Source organism: Oncorhynchus gorbuscha, linkage group LG18 (assembly GCF_021184085.1).
Source record: "Oncorhynchus gorbuscha isolate QuinsamMale2020 ecotype Even-year linkage group LG18, OgorEven_v1.0, whole genome shotgun sequence".
NCBI lineage: Eukaryota > Metazoa > Chordata > Actinopteri > Salmoniformes > Salmonidae > Oncorhynchus > Oncorhynchus gorbuscha.
This window is the reverse complement of record NC_060190.1, coordinates 64,918,946-64,934,976: the sequence shown is the minus strand read 5'-3', so window position 1 is coordinate 64,934,976 and position 16,031 is coordinate 64,918,946. Positions and strand designations below refer to the sequence as shown.

The 16,031-nt window shown below is 42.2% G+C and overlaps 1 protein-coding gene across 2 annotated transcripts; it reads right to left on the bottom strand.

Moving 5' to 3' along the window:
- Window positions 1-358: 358 nt before the first annotated feature.
- Window positions 359-15,267, bottom strand: LOC124003324 (zinc finger protein 362-like). Of its 2 annotated transcripts, none has more exons than XM_046311477.1 (9): window positions 13,756-15,267; window positions 10,536-10,599; window positions 9,868-10,120; window positions 9,371-9,496; window positions 5,734-6,040; window positions 5,318-5,542; window positions 4,638-4,716; window positions 1,640-1,798; window positions 359-1,419 (listed from the first exon to the last, which is right to left on the bottom strand). In XM_046311477.1, exons 2-9 carry the CDS (start codon window positions 10,596-10,598, stop codon window positions 1,303-1,305), a joined length of 1,329 nt encoding a protein of 442 aa, XP_046167433.1. In that variant the 5' UTR covers window position 10,599; window positions 13,756-15,267; the 3' UTR covers window positions 359-1,302. The 2 variants fall into 2 exon arrangements, with proteins under 2 accessions (XP_046167433.1, XP_046167432.1); XM_046311476.1 differs by having other exon boundaries at window positions 14,472-15,264.
- Window positions 15,268-16,031: the final 764 nt, after the last annotated feature.

Genomic DNA, 16,031 nt, shown 5'->3' with positions numbered 1-16,031 from the left:
AGACCACTGTGTTATTGGACCTTCAATGCTGCATAACCTTTTTTGGTAACCTTTCCCAGATCTGTGCCTCAACACAATCCTGTCTCTGAGCTCTACGGACAATTCCTTCGACCTCATGGCTTGGTTTTTGCTCTGACATTCACTGTCAACTGTGGGACCTTATATAGACAGGTGTCTGCCTTTCCAAATCATGTCCAATCAATTGAATTTACCACAGGTGTACTCCAATCAAGTTGTAGAAACATCAAGGATGATCAATAGAAACAGGATGCACCTGAGCTCAATTTCGAATCTCATAGCAGAGGGTCTGAATAATTTTTATTTGTAATACAGTTGCTAAAATTTCTAAAAGCCTTTTTCCGCTTTGTCATTATGGGGTATTGCGTGTAGATTTGATTTAATCCATTTTAGAAAAGGCTGTAACGTAACAAAATGTAGAAAAGGGGAAGGGGTCTGAATCATTTCCGAATGCACTGTATGTCAATTCCATAATGGACCATTTCATTTCTTCAATACATGGCAGTGCTTATCAATTCAGCAAACCAAAACATTGAAGGTTCTACAAATATCAGCATCTGATTCAAAATATATATTTTAGTGCTCTTCAGGATAGCCTTGAACAGTTTCCTTTTAAATACCATGGACAATAACAAGATGAAAAATACAACTACAACAATAACACATAGGTATTGACCCTCCAATTGGAAAGTATTTTGTGTGCATTGTTGTCTAAAAGACATACTTAAATGTGATAAAGCTTACTTGAGAACATTTTCTTTTTAAGTAACAAAATGATGCAAACATTGACATTAGGATTGGTACAAAAAATGCTTGAATAAAGGATTTAGCTATTCATCTTCTTGGCCTAACTAAAAGGAAGACAAAAGTTCCCAATGCAAATATACTTTTGCAAAGAGTAAAGGGAGAATAACAATATAAAAAAGTGGTCATTTAATGCTTTATAACACCTAGGGTGAATGTTTTTAGCTGCCTGGAGCAATGCTTTTTAATGTCTTAGCATAGGCCAAAAAGGTTTTTACTCTACCATGAGGCCTGAAAGTGCTGTAAAATCATTTTTGGATGTCCCAAACATTCCCCAACCACAAAATACAAAAAATAAATAAAAAGAGTCTGGCATCTTTTGAAAAGGTACAAATACAGTCTGGCACATTTTTGGAACCCGCATAGGGGAAAACAAACAAATAAAATCCCATATCTAGGATTGATTACGCTAAAGTGGAGGGGTGACCTTACAGGGGGTTCCTCCATGAGGGTCAGGGGTAGGGTGTCAAGGTGAATTGCTCAGATGAGGGATATCCGTATGGGGATATTAGGAGACCCTGTCCTCTGTGGAGAGTGATGGCTCACCAGGTGCTCCACCACCGTGTGTTTAGACATGTGCTTCATAAGGTAGGTCTCCTGAAGACAAACAAAGAAGGGTTCAGTCAACACCGAGGCTCAGTAGACAAAGAGGTATACATGCTTCACTAAAGCGACATTGTTGAGTGATGATCTGACAACATTGGCTCACTCTTATTGCCTGAGAATGAGGAAACAAAGAACGGTCAATTGCAAACAGCGTTGCATGGTTTCTCACATCCTGTGAAAACATCAGCTCATGCTGCACTAGCCTACTCACTGAGGTGTAGGCTCTGCCACACATGCTGCAGCAGTAGGCCTTGGCGTTTTTGATGGCATGCACAGACAAGTGAATCTGCAATGAGGCTGAGTCCGAGTAGGCACGGTAGCAGTTTGGACACTTGTAGGGCTTGTCTTTGTTGTGCTGTCTCTGGTGAGACTGGGGCAGGGAAAGAGACGGACACAGAGATTACCTAATACAATTATTCACAGACCTACAGTACCAGTCAAAATTTTGGACACAGCGACTCATTCAAGGGTTTTTCTTTATTTTTTACTATTTTTTTTACTGTAGAATAATAGTGAAGACATCAAAACTATGAAACACATGCAATCATGTAGTAACCAAAAAAGTGTTGAACAAATCAAAGTATATTTTAGCTTCTTCAAAGTGCCATAATATGGACTTGGGTCTTTTACCAAATAGGGCTATATTCTGCATACCACCCCTACCTTGTCACAACACAACTGATTGGCTCAAACGCATTAAGGAAATAATTCCACAAATGTACTTTTAATAAGGCATACCTGTTCATTGAAATGCATTCCATGTGACTACCTCACTAAGCTGGTTGAGAGAATGCCAAGAATGTGAAAAGCTGTCATCAAGGAGAAGAATGGCTATTTCAAATATTGTCACACCCTGATCTGTTTCACCTGTCTTTGTGCTTGTCTCCACGCTGCACCAGATGTCTCGCATCTCCCCTGATTATCACCCGTGTATTTATACCTGCATTTTCTGTTTTGTCTGACAATTCATCTTGTCCCGTCAGTTTGTCTTAGTCTTCCTAGTTCTGACCTTTCTGCCTGTCCTGACCCTGATCTTGCCCGCCGTCTTGTACCTGCCTGACTCTGATTTGGATTACGACCCTTTGCCTGCCTCAACTTACCTTTTGCATGCACCTTGCATGCACTAAACTCAGCAAAAAAAGAAACATCCTCTCACTGTCAACTGTGTTTATTTTCAGCAAACTTAACATGTGTAAATATTTGTATGAACATTACAAGATTCAACAACTGAGTCATAAACTGAACAAGTTCCACAGACATGTGACTAACAGAAATGGAATAATGTGTCCCTGAACAAAGGGGGGGTCAATTCAAAAGTAAATGTCAGTATCTGGTGTGGCCACCAGCTGCATTAAGTTCTGCAGTGCATCTCCTCATGGCCTGCACCAGATTAGCTAATTCTTGCTGTGAGATGTTACTCCACTCTTCCACCAAGACACCTGCAAGTTCCCGGACATTTCTAGGGGGAATGGCCCTAGCCCTCACTCTCCGATCCAACAGGTCCCAGATGTGCTCAATGGGATTGAGATCCGGGCTCTTCGCTGACCATGGCAGAACACTGACATTCCTGTCTTGCAGGAAATCACGCACAGGATGAGCAGTATGACTGGTGGCATTGTCATGCTGGAGGGTCATGTCAGGATGAGCCTGCAGGAAGGGTACCAAATGAGGGAGGAGGATGTCTTCCCTGTAACGGACAGCATTCAGATTGCCTGCAATGACAACAAGTTCAGTCCGATGATGCTGTGACCCACCGCCCCAGACCATGACGGACCCTCCACCTCCAAATAGATCCCGCTCCAGAGTACAGGCCTCGGTGTAACGCTCATTCCTTCAAAGATAAACGCGAATCCGACCATCACCCCTGGTGAGACAAAACCGTGACTCGTCAGTGAAGAGTACTTTTTGCCAGTTCTGTCTGGTCCAGCGATGGTGGGTTTGTGTCCATAGGCGACATTGTTGCCAGTGATGTCTGGTGAGGACCTGCCTTGCAACAAGCCTACAATCCCTCAATCCAGCCTCTCTCAGCCTATTGTTGACAGTCTGAGCACTGATGGAGGGATTGTGCGTTCCTGGTGTAACTCAGGGAGTTGTTGTTGCCATCCTGTACCTGTCCCGCAGGTGTGATGTTCGGCTGTACCGATCCTGTGCAGGTGTTGCGACATGTGGTCTGCTACTGCGAGGACGATCAGCTGTCCGTCCTGTCTCCTTGTAGCGCTGTCTTATGTGTCTCACAGTACGGACATTGCAATTTATTTCCATGGCCACATCTACAGTCCTCATGCCTCCTTGCAGCATGCCTAAGGCACGTTCACGCAGATGAGCAGGGACTTTGGGCATCTTTCTTATGGTGTTTTTTTTTAGAGTCGGTAGAAAGGCCTCTTTAGTGTCCTAAGTTTTCATAACTGTGATCTTAATTGCCTACAATCTGTAAGTTGTTTGTGTCTTAACGACAGTTCCACAGGTGCATGTTCATTAACTGTTCATTGAACAAACATGGGAAACAGTGTTTAAACCCTTTACAATGAAGATCTGTGAAGTTATTTGGATTTTTACGAATTACCTTTGAAAGACAGGGTCCTGAAAAAGGGATGTTTCTTTGTTTGCTGAGTTTATGATAATTCTAGTCTCAACTTATCTGCCTCTTGTGTCTGCATCTGGGTCTTAACCTGAGCCATGATAAATATAAAATAGATTTGGATTTGTTTAACACTTTTTTTGGTTACTACATGATTCAATTTGTGTTATTTCATAGTTTTGATGTCTTCACTGTTATTCTACAATGTATAAAATAGTAAAAATAAAGAAAAACCCTGGAATGAGTAGGTCTCCAAACTTCTGACTGGTACTGTATTTGTCTAAACATTCAGGGTGGGGAAACACCTGTCAAACCAGGCCATTATCTGACCAAAATGGAGGAAAATCATGCTGAATATGTAATGTTCAAAATCTAAAACATACTACAGTAAAAATACAATTATTTACAAAAGTTGGCAATAATTTCAGATATAATAGCATGTGTGTGAAATATGAGGAATGAATAGCATTGTCTTTGACTGTGGATTTGATATGTTATGTGTTCCTCTACTGTAAAACCAATTGTGACAAATGTGACCCTTTAGGAGACATTTTATGCCAACCACAGCAGTAAAGAACCCAGCATCAATGCTTCAAAAGTAGAACCTGAGCATGAGTTTAACTGAAAATACCTGCAGATTGGAGAGCTGGGTGAAGGCTTTTTCACAACCTGGATGGGCACATTTATAGGGCCGATCCCCAGTGTGAATTCTGTAAAAGATAGTGTGTAGATATAGTAAATGAGGCTGCAGCATCCGGCACACGTGTCGACATAGGGCAGCAGGCCGGATATTTGATTTTCTCTCCCCCCCCCCCTCTCTCTCTAAGATACTTCACTTCCTTTTGGATATAATCTATAAAGGCAAATAACACTAGGGTAAATAAACGTAGGCCTAGATTCAATCAGATCAAGCCATTAACCGGCCGTAGCTGATGATGTGGCGTGTCAGAGGTGTAACTGTGTTGGAGCTGTCAAATCGGTGAGTCCCACTCACGTTAGTTCAGATTGAGAAAGTGTAGGCAATATAGAAATAATGACGTTCCAATTGAAAATCATTAAAGAAAATAAGGGTTTCTATCAGCCTTAGAGGTGTAGATTACAACTCACATTCCTGTGCCATCTTATAATCAAGACTGCATAGGATTTATCTTCATGCGACTCAGTGCATGACAGCTCTTACACAGTTCCGACACCGCCAAAACAACTGCAGGTGTCAGGTAGATAGAATCTATCCCTTCAAGCGTTAGGATTCTGGGAAAGATGCAGGGTACATGAAAACACTATCAAACATGTGATAAAATAAGATTTGACCTTGTGTGCTGCTGCAGGTGGGAGAGCTGACGGAAGCATTTCTCGCAGTAAGAGCAGTGATAAGGTTTGACACCCAGGTGAATGCGGAGGTGCTGGGCCAGGTAGGATGCGTTGGTGAAAGATTTGGAGCAGTAGGGACACTTGTGTGGCTTGACCTCTGTGTGGGACTTGGAGTGCATCTGCATGTCTGACTTGGAGAAGAAGGTCAGTGGGCACAATTTACACCTGTGCAAACACACACGAAACGCACCGTAAGCAAACACACACACGAAACGCACCGTAAGCAAACACACACACGAAACGCACCGTAAGCAAACACACACACGAAACGCACCGTAAGCAATCAATATGACAGAAAGACATTTGGAGTGAAATCAACATGTAGCAGTCTATAAAAGTGTAATGTGTGCTCATGCCTGTAGCATTTGCCCTCTTTGGGGATGATGTTGTGGCAGGATTGGTCGTTGCCTGAAGCGAGGATTGGGTAAGGCACCACCAACAGAGGGCCACCACTGTTCTCTGCTTTTATCTTCTTACGCCCTCGCCCCAGCAGTCCAGCAAGGCCCCCGTTACTTTTGATTTGCTCCATCCCAGGGCCACTGGCCAAGCTGGAGAGGACATGAGGCGAGAGGGCTCCGCCTAGCTGGCTCTGGCTGTTGGAGGTGGGTGTGGTCAGAGTGATGGAGGTGTTATGGTTGCCAGTTCGAGAGGAAAGTGCCAGACCTGGCAAGTCAAGAGGTGAAAATAACTTACAAACTAGATTTAACAGAACTGTAATGCAAGACTTAATATATATACACTATATATACACAAAAGTATGTGGACACCCCTTCAAATTAGTATATTCGGCTATTTCAGCCACACCAGTTGCTGACCGGTGTATAAAAATCGAGCACACAGCCATGCTATCTCCATGGACAAACATTGGCAGTATGTTGGCCTTACTGAAGAGCTCAGTGACTTTCACCGTCATAGGATGCCACCTTTCCAACAAGTCAGTTCGACAAACTTCTGCCCTGCTAGAGCTTCCTCTGTCAACTGTAAGTGCTGTTATTGTGAAGTGGAAACGTCTAACAGCAACAACAGCTCAGCTGTGAAGTGGTAAGCTACACAAGCTCACAGAAGGGAACTGCCGAGTGCTGAAGCGCATATCGCGTAACAATTGTCTGTCCTCGGTTCCAACACTCACTACCGAGTTCCATACTGCCAGGAGGCTTCATGTAATGGGTTTCCATGGCAGAGCAGCCGCACACAAACCTAAGATCAACAATGCTCAATGCCAAGTGTCGGCTGGAGTGGTGTAAAGCTTGCCGCCATTGGACTCTTGAGCAGTGAAAATGCATTCTCTGGAGTGACGAATCACGCTTCACCATCTGGCAGTCAGATGGACATATCTGGGTTTGGTGGATGCCAGGAGAACGCTATCTGCCCCAATGCAAAATGCCAACTGTAAAGTTTGGTGGAGGAGCAATAATGGTCTGGGGCTGTTTGTGGTTTGAGCTAGGCCCCTTAGTTCCAGTGAAGGGAAAACAACGCGACAGCATACAATGGCCAAGTTAACAAACAGATCACAGACCCTTTCGAATCCCACCGCACCTTCTCCGCTGTGCAATCCGGTTTCCGAGCTGGTCAAGGGTGCACCTCAGCCACGCTCAAGGTACTAAACGATATCATAACCGCCATCGATAAAAGACAGTACTGTGCAGCCGTCTTCTTCGACCTGGCCAAGGCTTTTGACTCTGTCAATCATTGCATTCTTATCGGCAGACTCAGCAGCCTTGGTTTCTCAAAAGAATGCCTCGCCTGGTTCACCAACTACTTCTCAGATAGAGTTCAGTGTGTCAAATCGGAGGGCCTGTTGTCCGGACCTCTGGCAGTCTCTATGGGGGTGCCACAGGGTGCAATTCTCGGGCCGACTCTTTTCTCTGTATATATATATCAATGATGTCGCTCTTGCTGCGGGTGATTCCTTGATCCACCTCTATGCAGACAAACACCATTCTGTATACATCTGGCCTTCTTTGGACACTGTTAACAAACCTCCAAATGAGCTTCAATGCCATACAACACTCCTTCCGTGGCCTCCAACTGCTCTTAAATGCTAGTAAAACTAAATGCATGCTCTTCAACCGATCGCTGCCCTCACCCGCCTGCCCGACGAGAATCACTACTCTGGACGGTTCTGACTTAGAATATGTGGACAACTACAAATACCTAAGTGTATGTCTAAACTGTAAACTCTCCTTTCAAACTCATATCAAGCATCTCCAATCCAAAATTAAATCTAGAATCGGCTTCCTATTTCGCAACAAAGCCTCCTTCAATCAAGCTGCCAAACAGCCTTGTAAAACTGACTATCCTACCAGTCCTCTACTTCGGCGATGTCATTTACAAAATAGTCTCCAACACTCTACCCAGCAAACTGGATGCAGTCTATCACAGTGCCATCCGTTTTGTCACCAAAGCTCCATATCAGCCACCACTCCGACCTGTATGCTCTCGCCAAACCCACTGACTCCAGGTCATCTATAAGTCTTTGCGAGGTAAAGCTCTGCCTTATCTCAGCTCAGTGGTCACCATAGCAACACCCACCTGTAGCACACGCTCCAGCAGGTGTATCTCACTGGTCATCTCCAAAGCAAACACCCACTTTGGCTGCCTTTCCTTCCAGTTCTCTGCTGCTAATGGCTGGAACGAATTGCAAAAATCGCTGAAGTTGGAGACTTCTATCTCCCTCACTAACTTTAAGCATCAGCTATCTGAGCAGCTTACCGATCGCTGCAACTGTACACAGCCCATCTGTAAATAGCCCATCCAATCTACCTACCTCATCCCCATATTGTTTTTTTACACACCAGTATTTCTACTTGCACATCTATCACTCCCAGTGTTAATTTGCTAAATTGTAATTACTTCACTACTATGGCCTATTTATTGCCTTACCTCCTTACTCCATTTGCACACACTTTATGTAGATTTGTATATTGTGTTATAGACTGTACTTTTCTTTATTCCATGTGTAACTCTGTGTTGTTTTTTGTTGCACTGCTTTGCTTTATCCTGGCCAGGTTGCAGTTGTAAATGAGAACTTGTTCTCAACTGGCCGTCCTGGTTAAATAAAGGTGAAATAAATAAAAAACAATGACATACTAGATGATTCTGTGCTTCCAACTTTGTGGCAACAGTTTGGGGAAGGCTCTTTCTTGTTTCAGCATGGCAATGCCCCCGTGCACAAAGTGCGGTCCATATGTAACAGTATAACTTTAGACCGTCCCCTCGCCCATACCCGGGCGCGAACCAGGGACCCTCTGCACACATCAACAACAGTCACCCACGAAGCATCGTTACCCATCGCTCCACAAAAGCCGCAATGGGAAACACTACTTCAAGGTCTCAGAGCAAGTGACGTCACCGATTGAAACGCTATTGAGCGCGCACCACCGCTAACTAGCTAGCTATTTCACATCCGTTACACATACAGGAATGGTTTGTCGAAATCGGTGTGGAAGAAACTAACTGGCCTACACAGAGCCCCGACCTCAACCCCATCGAACACCTTTGGGATGAATTGGAACACTGACTGCGAGCCAGGCCTTATCGCCCAACATCAGTGCCCAACCTCACTAATGCTCTTTTGGCTGAATGGAAACAAGTCCCTGCAGAAATGTTCCAACTCCATTTGGAAAGCCTTCCCAGAGGAGTGGAGTCTGTTTTATAGCAGCAAAGGGGGACCAACTCCATATTAATGCCCATCTAGAACGTTTGACCAGCAGGTGTCCACATACTTTTTAATTACGTAGACTTTTTCAGAGAGAATTATTTCTTGACATGTTCCCTTTTAGTTAGTCGCTCAACGTAGGAATACTCTTTGTGCCTACTCCTTGGCTGAAGTAGTTTGAAATCACACCGGTAAGCCAAAAGTCATGTCACATTTTGAGAAGCCTGGATTAGTCTACAGGCCAATAGTACAGGATTCTGGAAAAAGGCTGTGGAAGTCAGCCTCTCTTTCCATGTATGTGCCAGGAGGCACAAATGTCAAAACAATGTCATTACCTGATAGGTGATTCGTTCTAGAGGGTTGGTCAATGATTTGACGCAAATGCCAGTCTTCCCACAATCCTCTTGCTTTTATAGCCGTCTTATCGTCCAGATTCAAATTTACATCACCAAGAATACGTCCTGTTAGAGATGTGCAGAAAATGCACATAATTTACCAGAAATGCTTTTACAGGAAATATAAAGCCTTGGCTCATAAGACTCAATAACAATTTTCCTTATCTATCCATCCATCAAGGATAAAAAATATATAAGTATTACAGTAATTACAAGATACAATTTACAAAAAGTGATGGGATGTGTGCCAATCATTTGATGAGACTGAGGAAGATGGGAGGGAGAGTGATCGCATGACATTCAGTAGAGATGCATTCTGATGTGAACCACCTCTGAGAATGGGTGAATTTCTTGCACATCACTGAGTGAGGGGTGGTGGTCAATGGTGGTCAATGACAATGGAGTCTGGCCTGGTGAGGTGGGTGCGGTCAGCGTACCTGCGACTGAGCTGGAGCCCGTCCGGGGGTGCAGGGCAATGTCTGGCTGGGATGAGCTGTGGACATGGAGACCTTGTTGCATCTGCTGCAGTTTCTGTACTGACATCTGGACTTGCTGCCCACCTCCTGTCTGTGTAGGATTCCCCAGTCGTTGCTGAGGGGAGGGAACTGTGGAAGGCGGCAGGTGGGGTGGTCTGATCTTCTCAGCCATCAGCTGTTCCTTGATCTTGTTGATCAACACAATATTATCCATCTGATAGCAGGTAGACAACACAGAGACAAGAGAACAGTCAGTTAAATCTCAGACATTCTCATTTTGGAAAATACTGATTGTGACCCTATTTATGCTTGTCAATCAATTTTGGGACTATAATTGATGTTTATGACTGCTAAGGCCACACGCCGTTCACAACCAGAGAAGTTGCTTTTTCGCTTCAGTTCCTCTAACATCTTTGACTGGGCTTACAATTGTGTTGCTTTGGCTCCCTCCAATGGACTCAAAGGCAAAATACCTCTCATTGCTCATGAGTCTCAATGTTACACTGCCTAGAATAATAATTAAAAATCTTCCCAATATACTGCCCACTGTCATCTTCTTCTTCATCCTCTTGTACACTAACAATCCTGTTGTTGAATGTTAGAGGGTAAAGTCTACAGTTAGTACTCACCTGCCCAGGCATGGTGGGGGGTGGAGGCCAGAAGTAGGGATTATTAAAACGAGGTTCAGCCATTCTATGAAAAACAAACCAAATAAAAAATTATATTCTGCACAAAAAATGAAATGTTTTTATTGTGCAGTGAAAAACTAGGGCAAAGTGCCTTGCTCAAGGGCACCGACAGATTTTTCACTTTTTCGGCTCGGGTATTCAAACCAGTGACCTTTCGGTTATTGGCCCAACGCTCTAACAGCTAGGCTACCTGCCGCTAAGCTACCTGCTGCTCTACAACAGTTATTCAGCATCATACAATTAACGTAAATGTTTTCAGCATTTATGAGTTCATAAGTTCCAATAGACTTATATAGTTAATACTTGCCATTTAGCCACATGCCAAATACTGAGCTTATGTTTGTACATGTGTTGTATTCTAGCCTCCCGATTTCAAAATAAATGGAATTACTTTCTAACTTCCTCCCATTCTCTTCCTTCACCATTTCCGTTTCCACATGCACTGTAGCTAAGGATAAAACTTCCTCCTCACACTGTTCTGAGTCACAACTTTCTAAAGTTGCCCACAGACACCTGAAAATTTGCAGAGGATTCAATTCAGCAAGAAATTATTCAAAGAGAAAGCTTGTGAGTCACAGGGATCGTCTCCTAGGAATTACCCAGGAGGCCTTTATTCTCCCTCTGTCAGCTCGTCAGCAGGGTCTTGAACCACCACACTGAATGATGGGACATCTCCCCGAAGAAAACACAATCACATAACATGATAGGCTATAGCTTGTTAATGAACACTTGAAAGCTGCTATCTGAGAAAGCAGAAATGTTTATAAAAATACAGAGACAGTAAGCAGCTCAGAGCTGAAATTACTGCCCATCCTCCTCTATGTCAACCAAACCATGGGGTCATCAGCTAGTCTCATGGGAAACAGGATGAGCACTTTGTCTCTCTCCTCCAAATACATCATGAACAGGACATAAATGATATCTCAAATGATGGCAGGTCAGCCAAAGAAATGAGTTTGCTTTATGAAAGCCAGCATATGTGATGGGAGGCCCGAGTCTAGATGGAATCAGACAGGTTGCATAATATGTTTTTCATACAGTCTTATGAGCTAGTCCAAAAACTATATAGAGGTATTTTGGCAGTTTCCTATAACATCTTGTGATTGAAGATAGAATTGCATAAATAGTTGAGGTGTTTGAAAAAGATATGGTCTTTCGGTAGCCTACAGTGTCTATGAGAATGTTGATGTTTTCACAGGGGACAAAATATCCCTCATCCCCGCTTCCTGATGTTCCATTTAGAGTGTATGTCATTGATTTTCATTCCAATATCTCCAAATGCAAAGGTCCAATTTGGAAGTATTTGGGGGAAAGAGCATTGTTTCTCTTTGTCCCATGGTAGAGCCTGCTGACCACCATTCTGATGTCTGACTTAGCAGCGTAGCACAGTCCATTTGCATGAGCCAAAAGAAACAAAAATAATACGTCCAAGCGTATGAACCTAAACCAAGAAAATATTTCCCTAATGATGCCGACGGGTGTCCGTTTCACTTCCTGGAGTTACTCCGAGTCTCCTGGGCTTCAGCTGAATATAAACTTGAGTTGATTATCTCCACCATATGACAGCTCAGTCTTTGATATGCCATGTTTGACGTTGGTGATGACAACCAGCCATCTTCTCCGGCGACAGAGAGTAGTGTCAAACTATATTAAAGTAGAGAGACCTTTGTCCATTTCAAATACACAAAGTGTAGGGCATCCTGCCTGATGGTGACTGTATGGGGGTTCTTCTCTGCCATTATTTTGTAAACCATTGGCTCAATGGACATCCAGCCTACAACAGGCATAAGTGCTATATTCAACTATCTGATCAGACTGGAGAAAAAAATATATTTGCCATGGCTACCCCTTGAAGACTGTATACTGTTATGGTATTACCAACATATTTTATAACTTGACTTTGTCTAGATCAGTTCCTCTTATGTACAGTATGATGGTTGATCACGTCATTGGACACTAAACTGACTTTGAGGTTATTTCAGGGATAACAGGGACATGGTGGAGAACCGAGCCCTGGATCTAATCCAGATGCAAAAGTAGTCAGTCCCTAGATTGTCCTGTGGACCTACTGTGTTTGCAATCTAAAGTTCAAACCAATTGGCATTAGCAAGACAGTAAGATTTCATCCAATTGATGATCTTAACTATTCCAGGTAACTAAACCTGCAGAGAGGATAGGTGATTACGAGTGTTTTTCGGATGGTAGGTTGCCAATCTGATGTACTGTGTTTCTAATTGATACTCATCTGGGGTAAAATCCAACAGAGCCCCATACTGTTGGGAACCCAGGACCAATGTTGGGAAATGAAACACACTTCACTCCTGTTGTCTGAGCCACTTGAAGATATGCCTATCATCAAAGTGTGGAACAACAAAATGTTTAACAACAATGGAGCAAATGTATCCCATGACCTTTTCACATGCAAATATCACTTGATTTATATTATGTATACGTAGTGCTTAATTTGCCATTCAAATAGAGCAATATTACTTTTTCTTTTGTTAGAAGGGTCATAACTAATCATACACACCGTTGTTCAAAAAAACATTTTTCCAGTATGCAATGTTGAAACATTTCAATTGTATTGAGGAAGCAATGTCTTCAATTGAAATATTACAATATTTTGCATTAGTGAAATAGCCACGGTGGATCAGTTTATAAGCTATTTGAGTCATAGCAGCAATGGATGCATGCTGAAAACATCTGGTGAGATTGAGAACCGCCGTCTGAAATAAACGTGTCTATAATAAACCCGCAACACGGATGAAATCAATCTGAATGTGTCGTTGTGTGACGCAGTAAAACCGCAAATACTCCTGTTTCGCACTCAACATTTTGTATATTGCTGTCAAGACAGTCAGATGTACTAAGAACTATTCGACCACTGTTGCCTATATAAACGTCTGGGCTGGTCGTGTTTTTAAGGACATTAAAAAGAATAGACTGCAGGCTATCAATCTTCTGACAATTAGCGGCAAATTAGTAAATAAATCGTGTAACATTAGCCCAACATCACATTTGCAGTAATATAATATAGGCTATTATTTACTCTATAAATTATTTTCTCAAAACAACGTGATCTATTATTAGGATATAACAAGGAATGACACATCACTTGAGGATGGTCCAGACTTGTAGACTAAAACAAAAGTTACTTAACTGGTCCTTTATTCTATCGGTAAATCAGCGTTTATTTCCAGATAAAAACAATACCTTTAGAACCTAAAGTGCAAACACATAAAAACATCCAATAAGGTGCATTTTGACTGCAGAGCAACTCCAATCCCCATAGCTTGTGCCTCGCTCCAATGCCTCTCCCACATTCTCAGACAGTTTTATTAAAACATTTCAGACAAAAGGAAAACAAAAATGGCAGCCTGTCTTATTTTTGTAAGGTCGGGACGCCATATTCTGCAGATCCCACATTTACAGATCCCACAATTAAAAACGAGACTCGATGCATGCAAATGTGTCATCCGTTTATTTGTATTAAGTGTTCGAATGATTGTTTACTTAGATGTACAGGTTTGAATAGCCCGGCTCGAGGAATAAAAAAAATAAGACACTTCCCACAACAAAGCATGCATTGCAAAATGCAATGCGTTACGGTAACTGTTCGCTATCCAAATCCACAATTTATTCCCGAAGTAGCAAGCATAACTGCATTTCATCTGGCGAATTATTTTTGCTACATTCATAATAGAACTAGAATGTTGCCATATTCAAAAATGGATTGGTAATACACTAGTATTATTTATGTTGGTAACTTTTTACGACTGAAATGGTAGCAATAACTGCTTTCAAAATAGCATTGAGGCAGCCGAACGTTTTTAGAATGCCACGCAGAATATAATCGGGAAACAAATGTATACAAACCTGACACCTCGATTGTAGATTTTATTATATTTGATAAAAGGTTATTTTTGCTTGTCTTCAGTCGGAGTTACTTCAGACCTTCCGGGTCGCCATCTGTTCACTTCTGGGTGCTGCAAGCTAGGAATGGCTTTTACTGAAGCGGTCCGTTTTTTAAGTAGATTTTCAGAAATAGGCCTACAAAAGTACAAATATAGATATGTTAATTTTGAATACTTGCGCGATATAAACGTGGTTCAGCAGATTATGTGTAATTGTAGTGACATAATTGACAAGTGTGGCAGGACTGTCTGTACCATAATTTCAAGGCACAGATTTACAGTATGTGATCAGGAGTGGAAAGAAAGAAGCTGCATTTAATGGATACAATTAAACAATTGTCAACAAACAATGCCCATCATGCCCTGAATTCTCGCAGAATACATTGTAAATTGTACAGGTCCCGCTCTTTGAAGGCACACGTCAGGGGGTTCGCATATCGTATTGGTCTTTGTAACTGGACAACCAAATCAGTCATTGGAGGTTTCAGGTAGCAAACATCCTCATTGCTTGACCCTCACGTAGTGTTTTTATCTCTCATCAATAGGCTACTTCTCAAATTTAAAGGATTTTTCGGATAAGGGTTGAAAATGGGGGTCTCTGTTATACTGTTCATGTAACCCCTATAGCACAGAGTAGCCTATTTGGTGTTTTACCTTGAAACAGTAATACTTATACCATGATAATGTATGTTTAAACTGTTGAACAGGCCTAAATATATATATATAATATAAGTATTATACCATGATAATACTATTCGTTTCTGTGCTGTAATCACTTTTTCTGGTCAAACATACGTTTAGCTATTTTCCATTCCATAAACTCCCTGGTCAACCATACATTAAACATTTTCCATTCCATAAACTCCCTAAAGCTGGTCAACCATACATTTAAACATTTTCCATTCCATTTTCCAAAAACTCCCTAAAGCTGGTCAACCATACATTTAGAACCATACATTTAGCCATTTTCCATTCCATAAAAAGCTGGTCCCTAAAGCTGGTCAACCATACATTTAACCATTTTCCATTCCATAAACTCCCTAAAGCTGGTCAACCATACATTTAGCCATTTTCCATTCCATAAACTCCCTAAAGCTGGTCAACCATACATTTAACCATTTTCCATTCCATAAACTCCCTGAAGCTGGTCAACCATACATTTAACCATTTTCCATTCCATAAACTCCCTAAAGCTGGTCAACCATACATTTAACCATTTTCCATTCCATAAACTCCCTAAAGCTGGTCAAGCACAAGATATGGTAGACTAACTCTTAACTATATTTTCCAACTAACAATGGGGGCTACAGACATGTAGGGTAACTTGAATCCTCTGTGCATGCTTCAGTAAGAGATGGCAGCACTGCACTATTAGATACTCTTATCTGAGTGATGAACTTCTGATACAGACAGTAGCCTAGTATCAATGGCAATGTTGCCCAACAACAAGCTGTCATTTCCCAACAGAACACATCCATCTATAAAGGACACCCATGGTGCCAGTTGACACTAGACAAACAGA

Excerpts from the sequence above, each read along its gene's own strand:
- LOC124003324 (XM_046311477.1), bottom strand. The coding sequence starts at position 10,598 with ATGGCTGAACCTCGTTTTAATAATCCCTACTTCTGGCCTCCACCCCCC. Across the intron at positions 1,799-4,637 it reads CCCAGCTCTCCAATCTGCAG|TCTCACCAGAGACAGCACAA; the intron begins GTATTTTCAGTT and ends TCCCTGCCCCAG. Across the intron at positions 1,420-1,639 it reads GTGGCAGAGCCTACACCTCA|GAGACCTACCTTATGAAGCA; the intron begins GTGAGTAGGCTA and ends GTTTGTCTTCAG.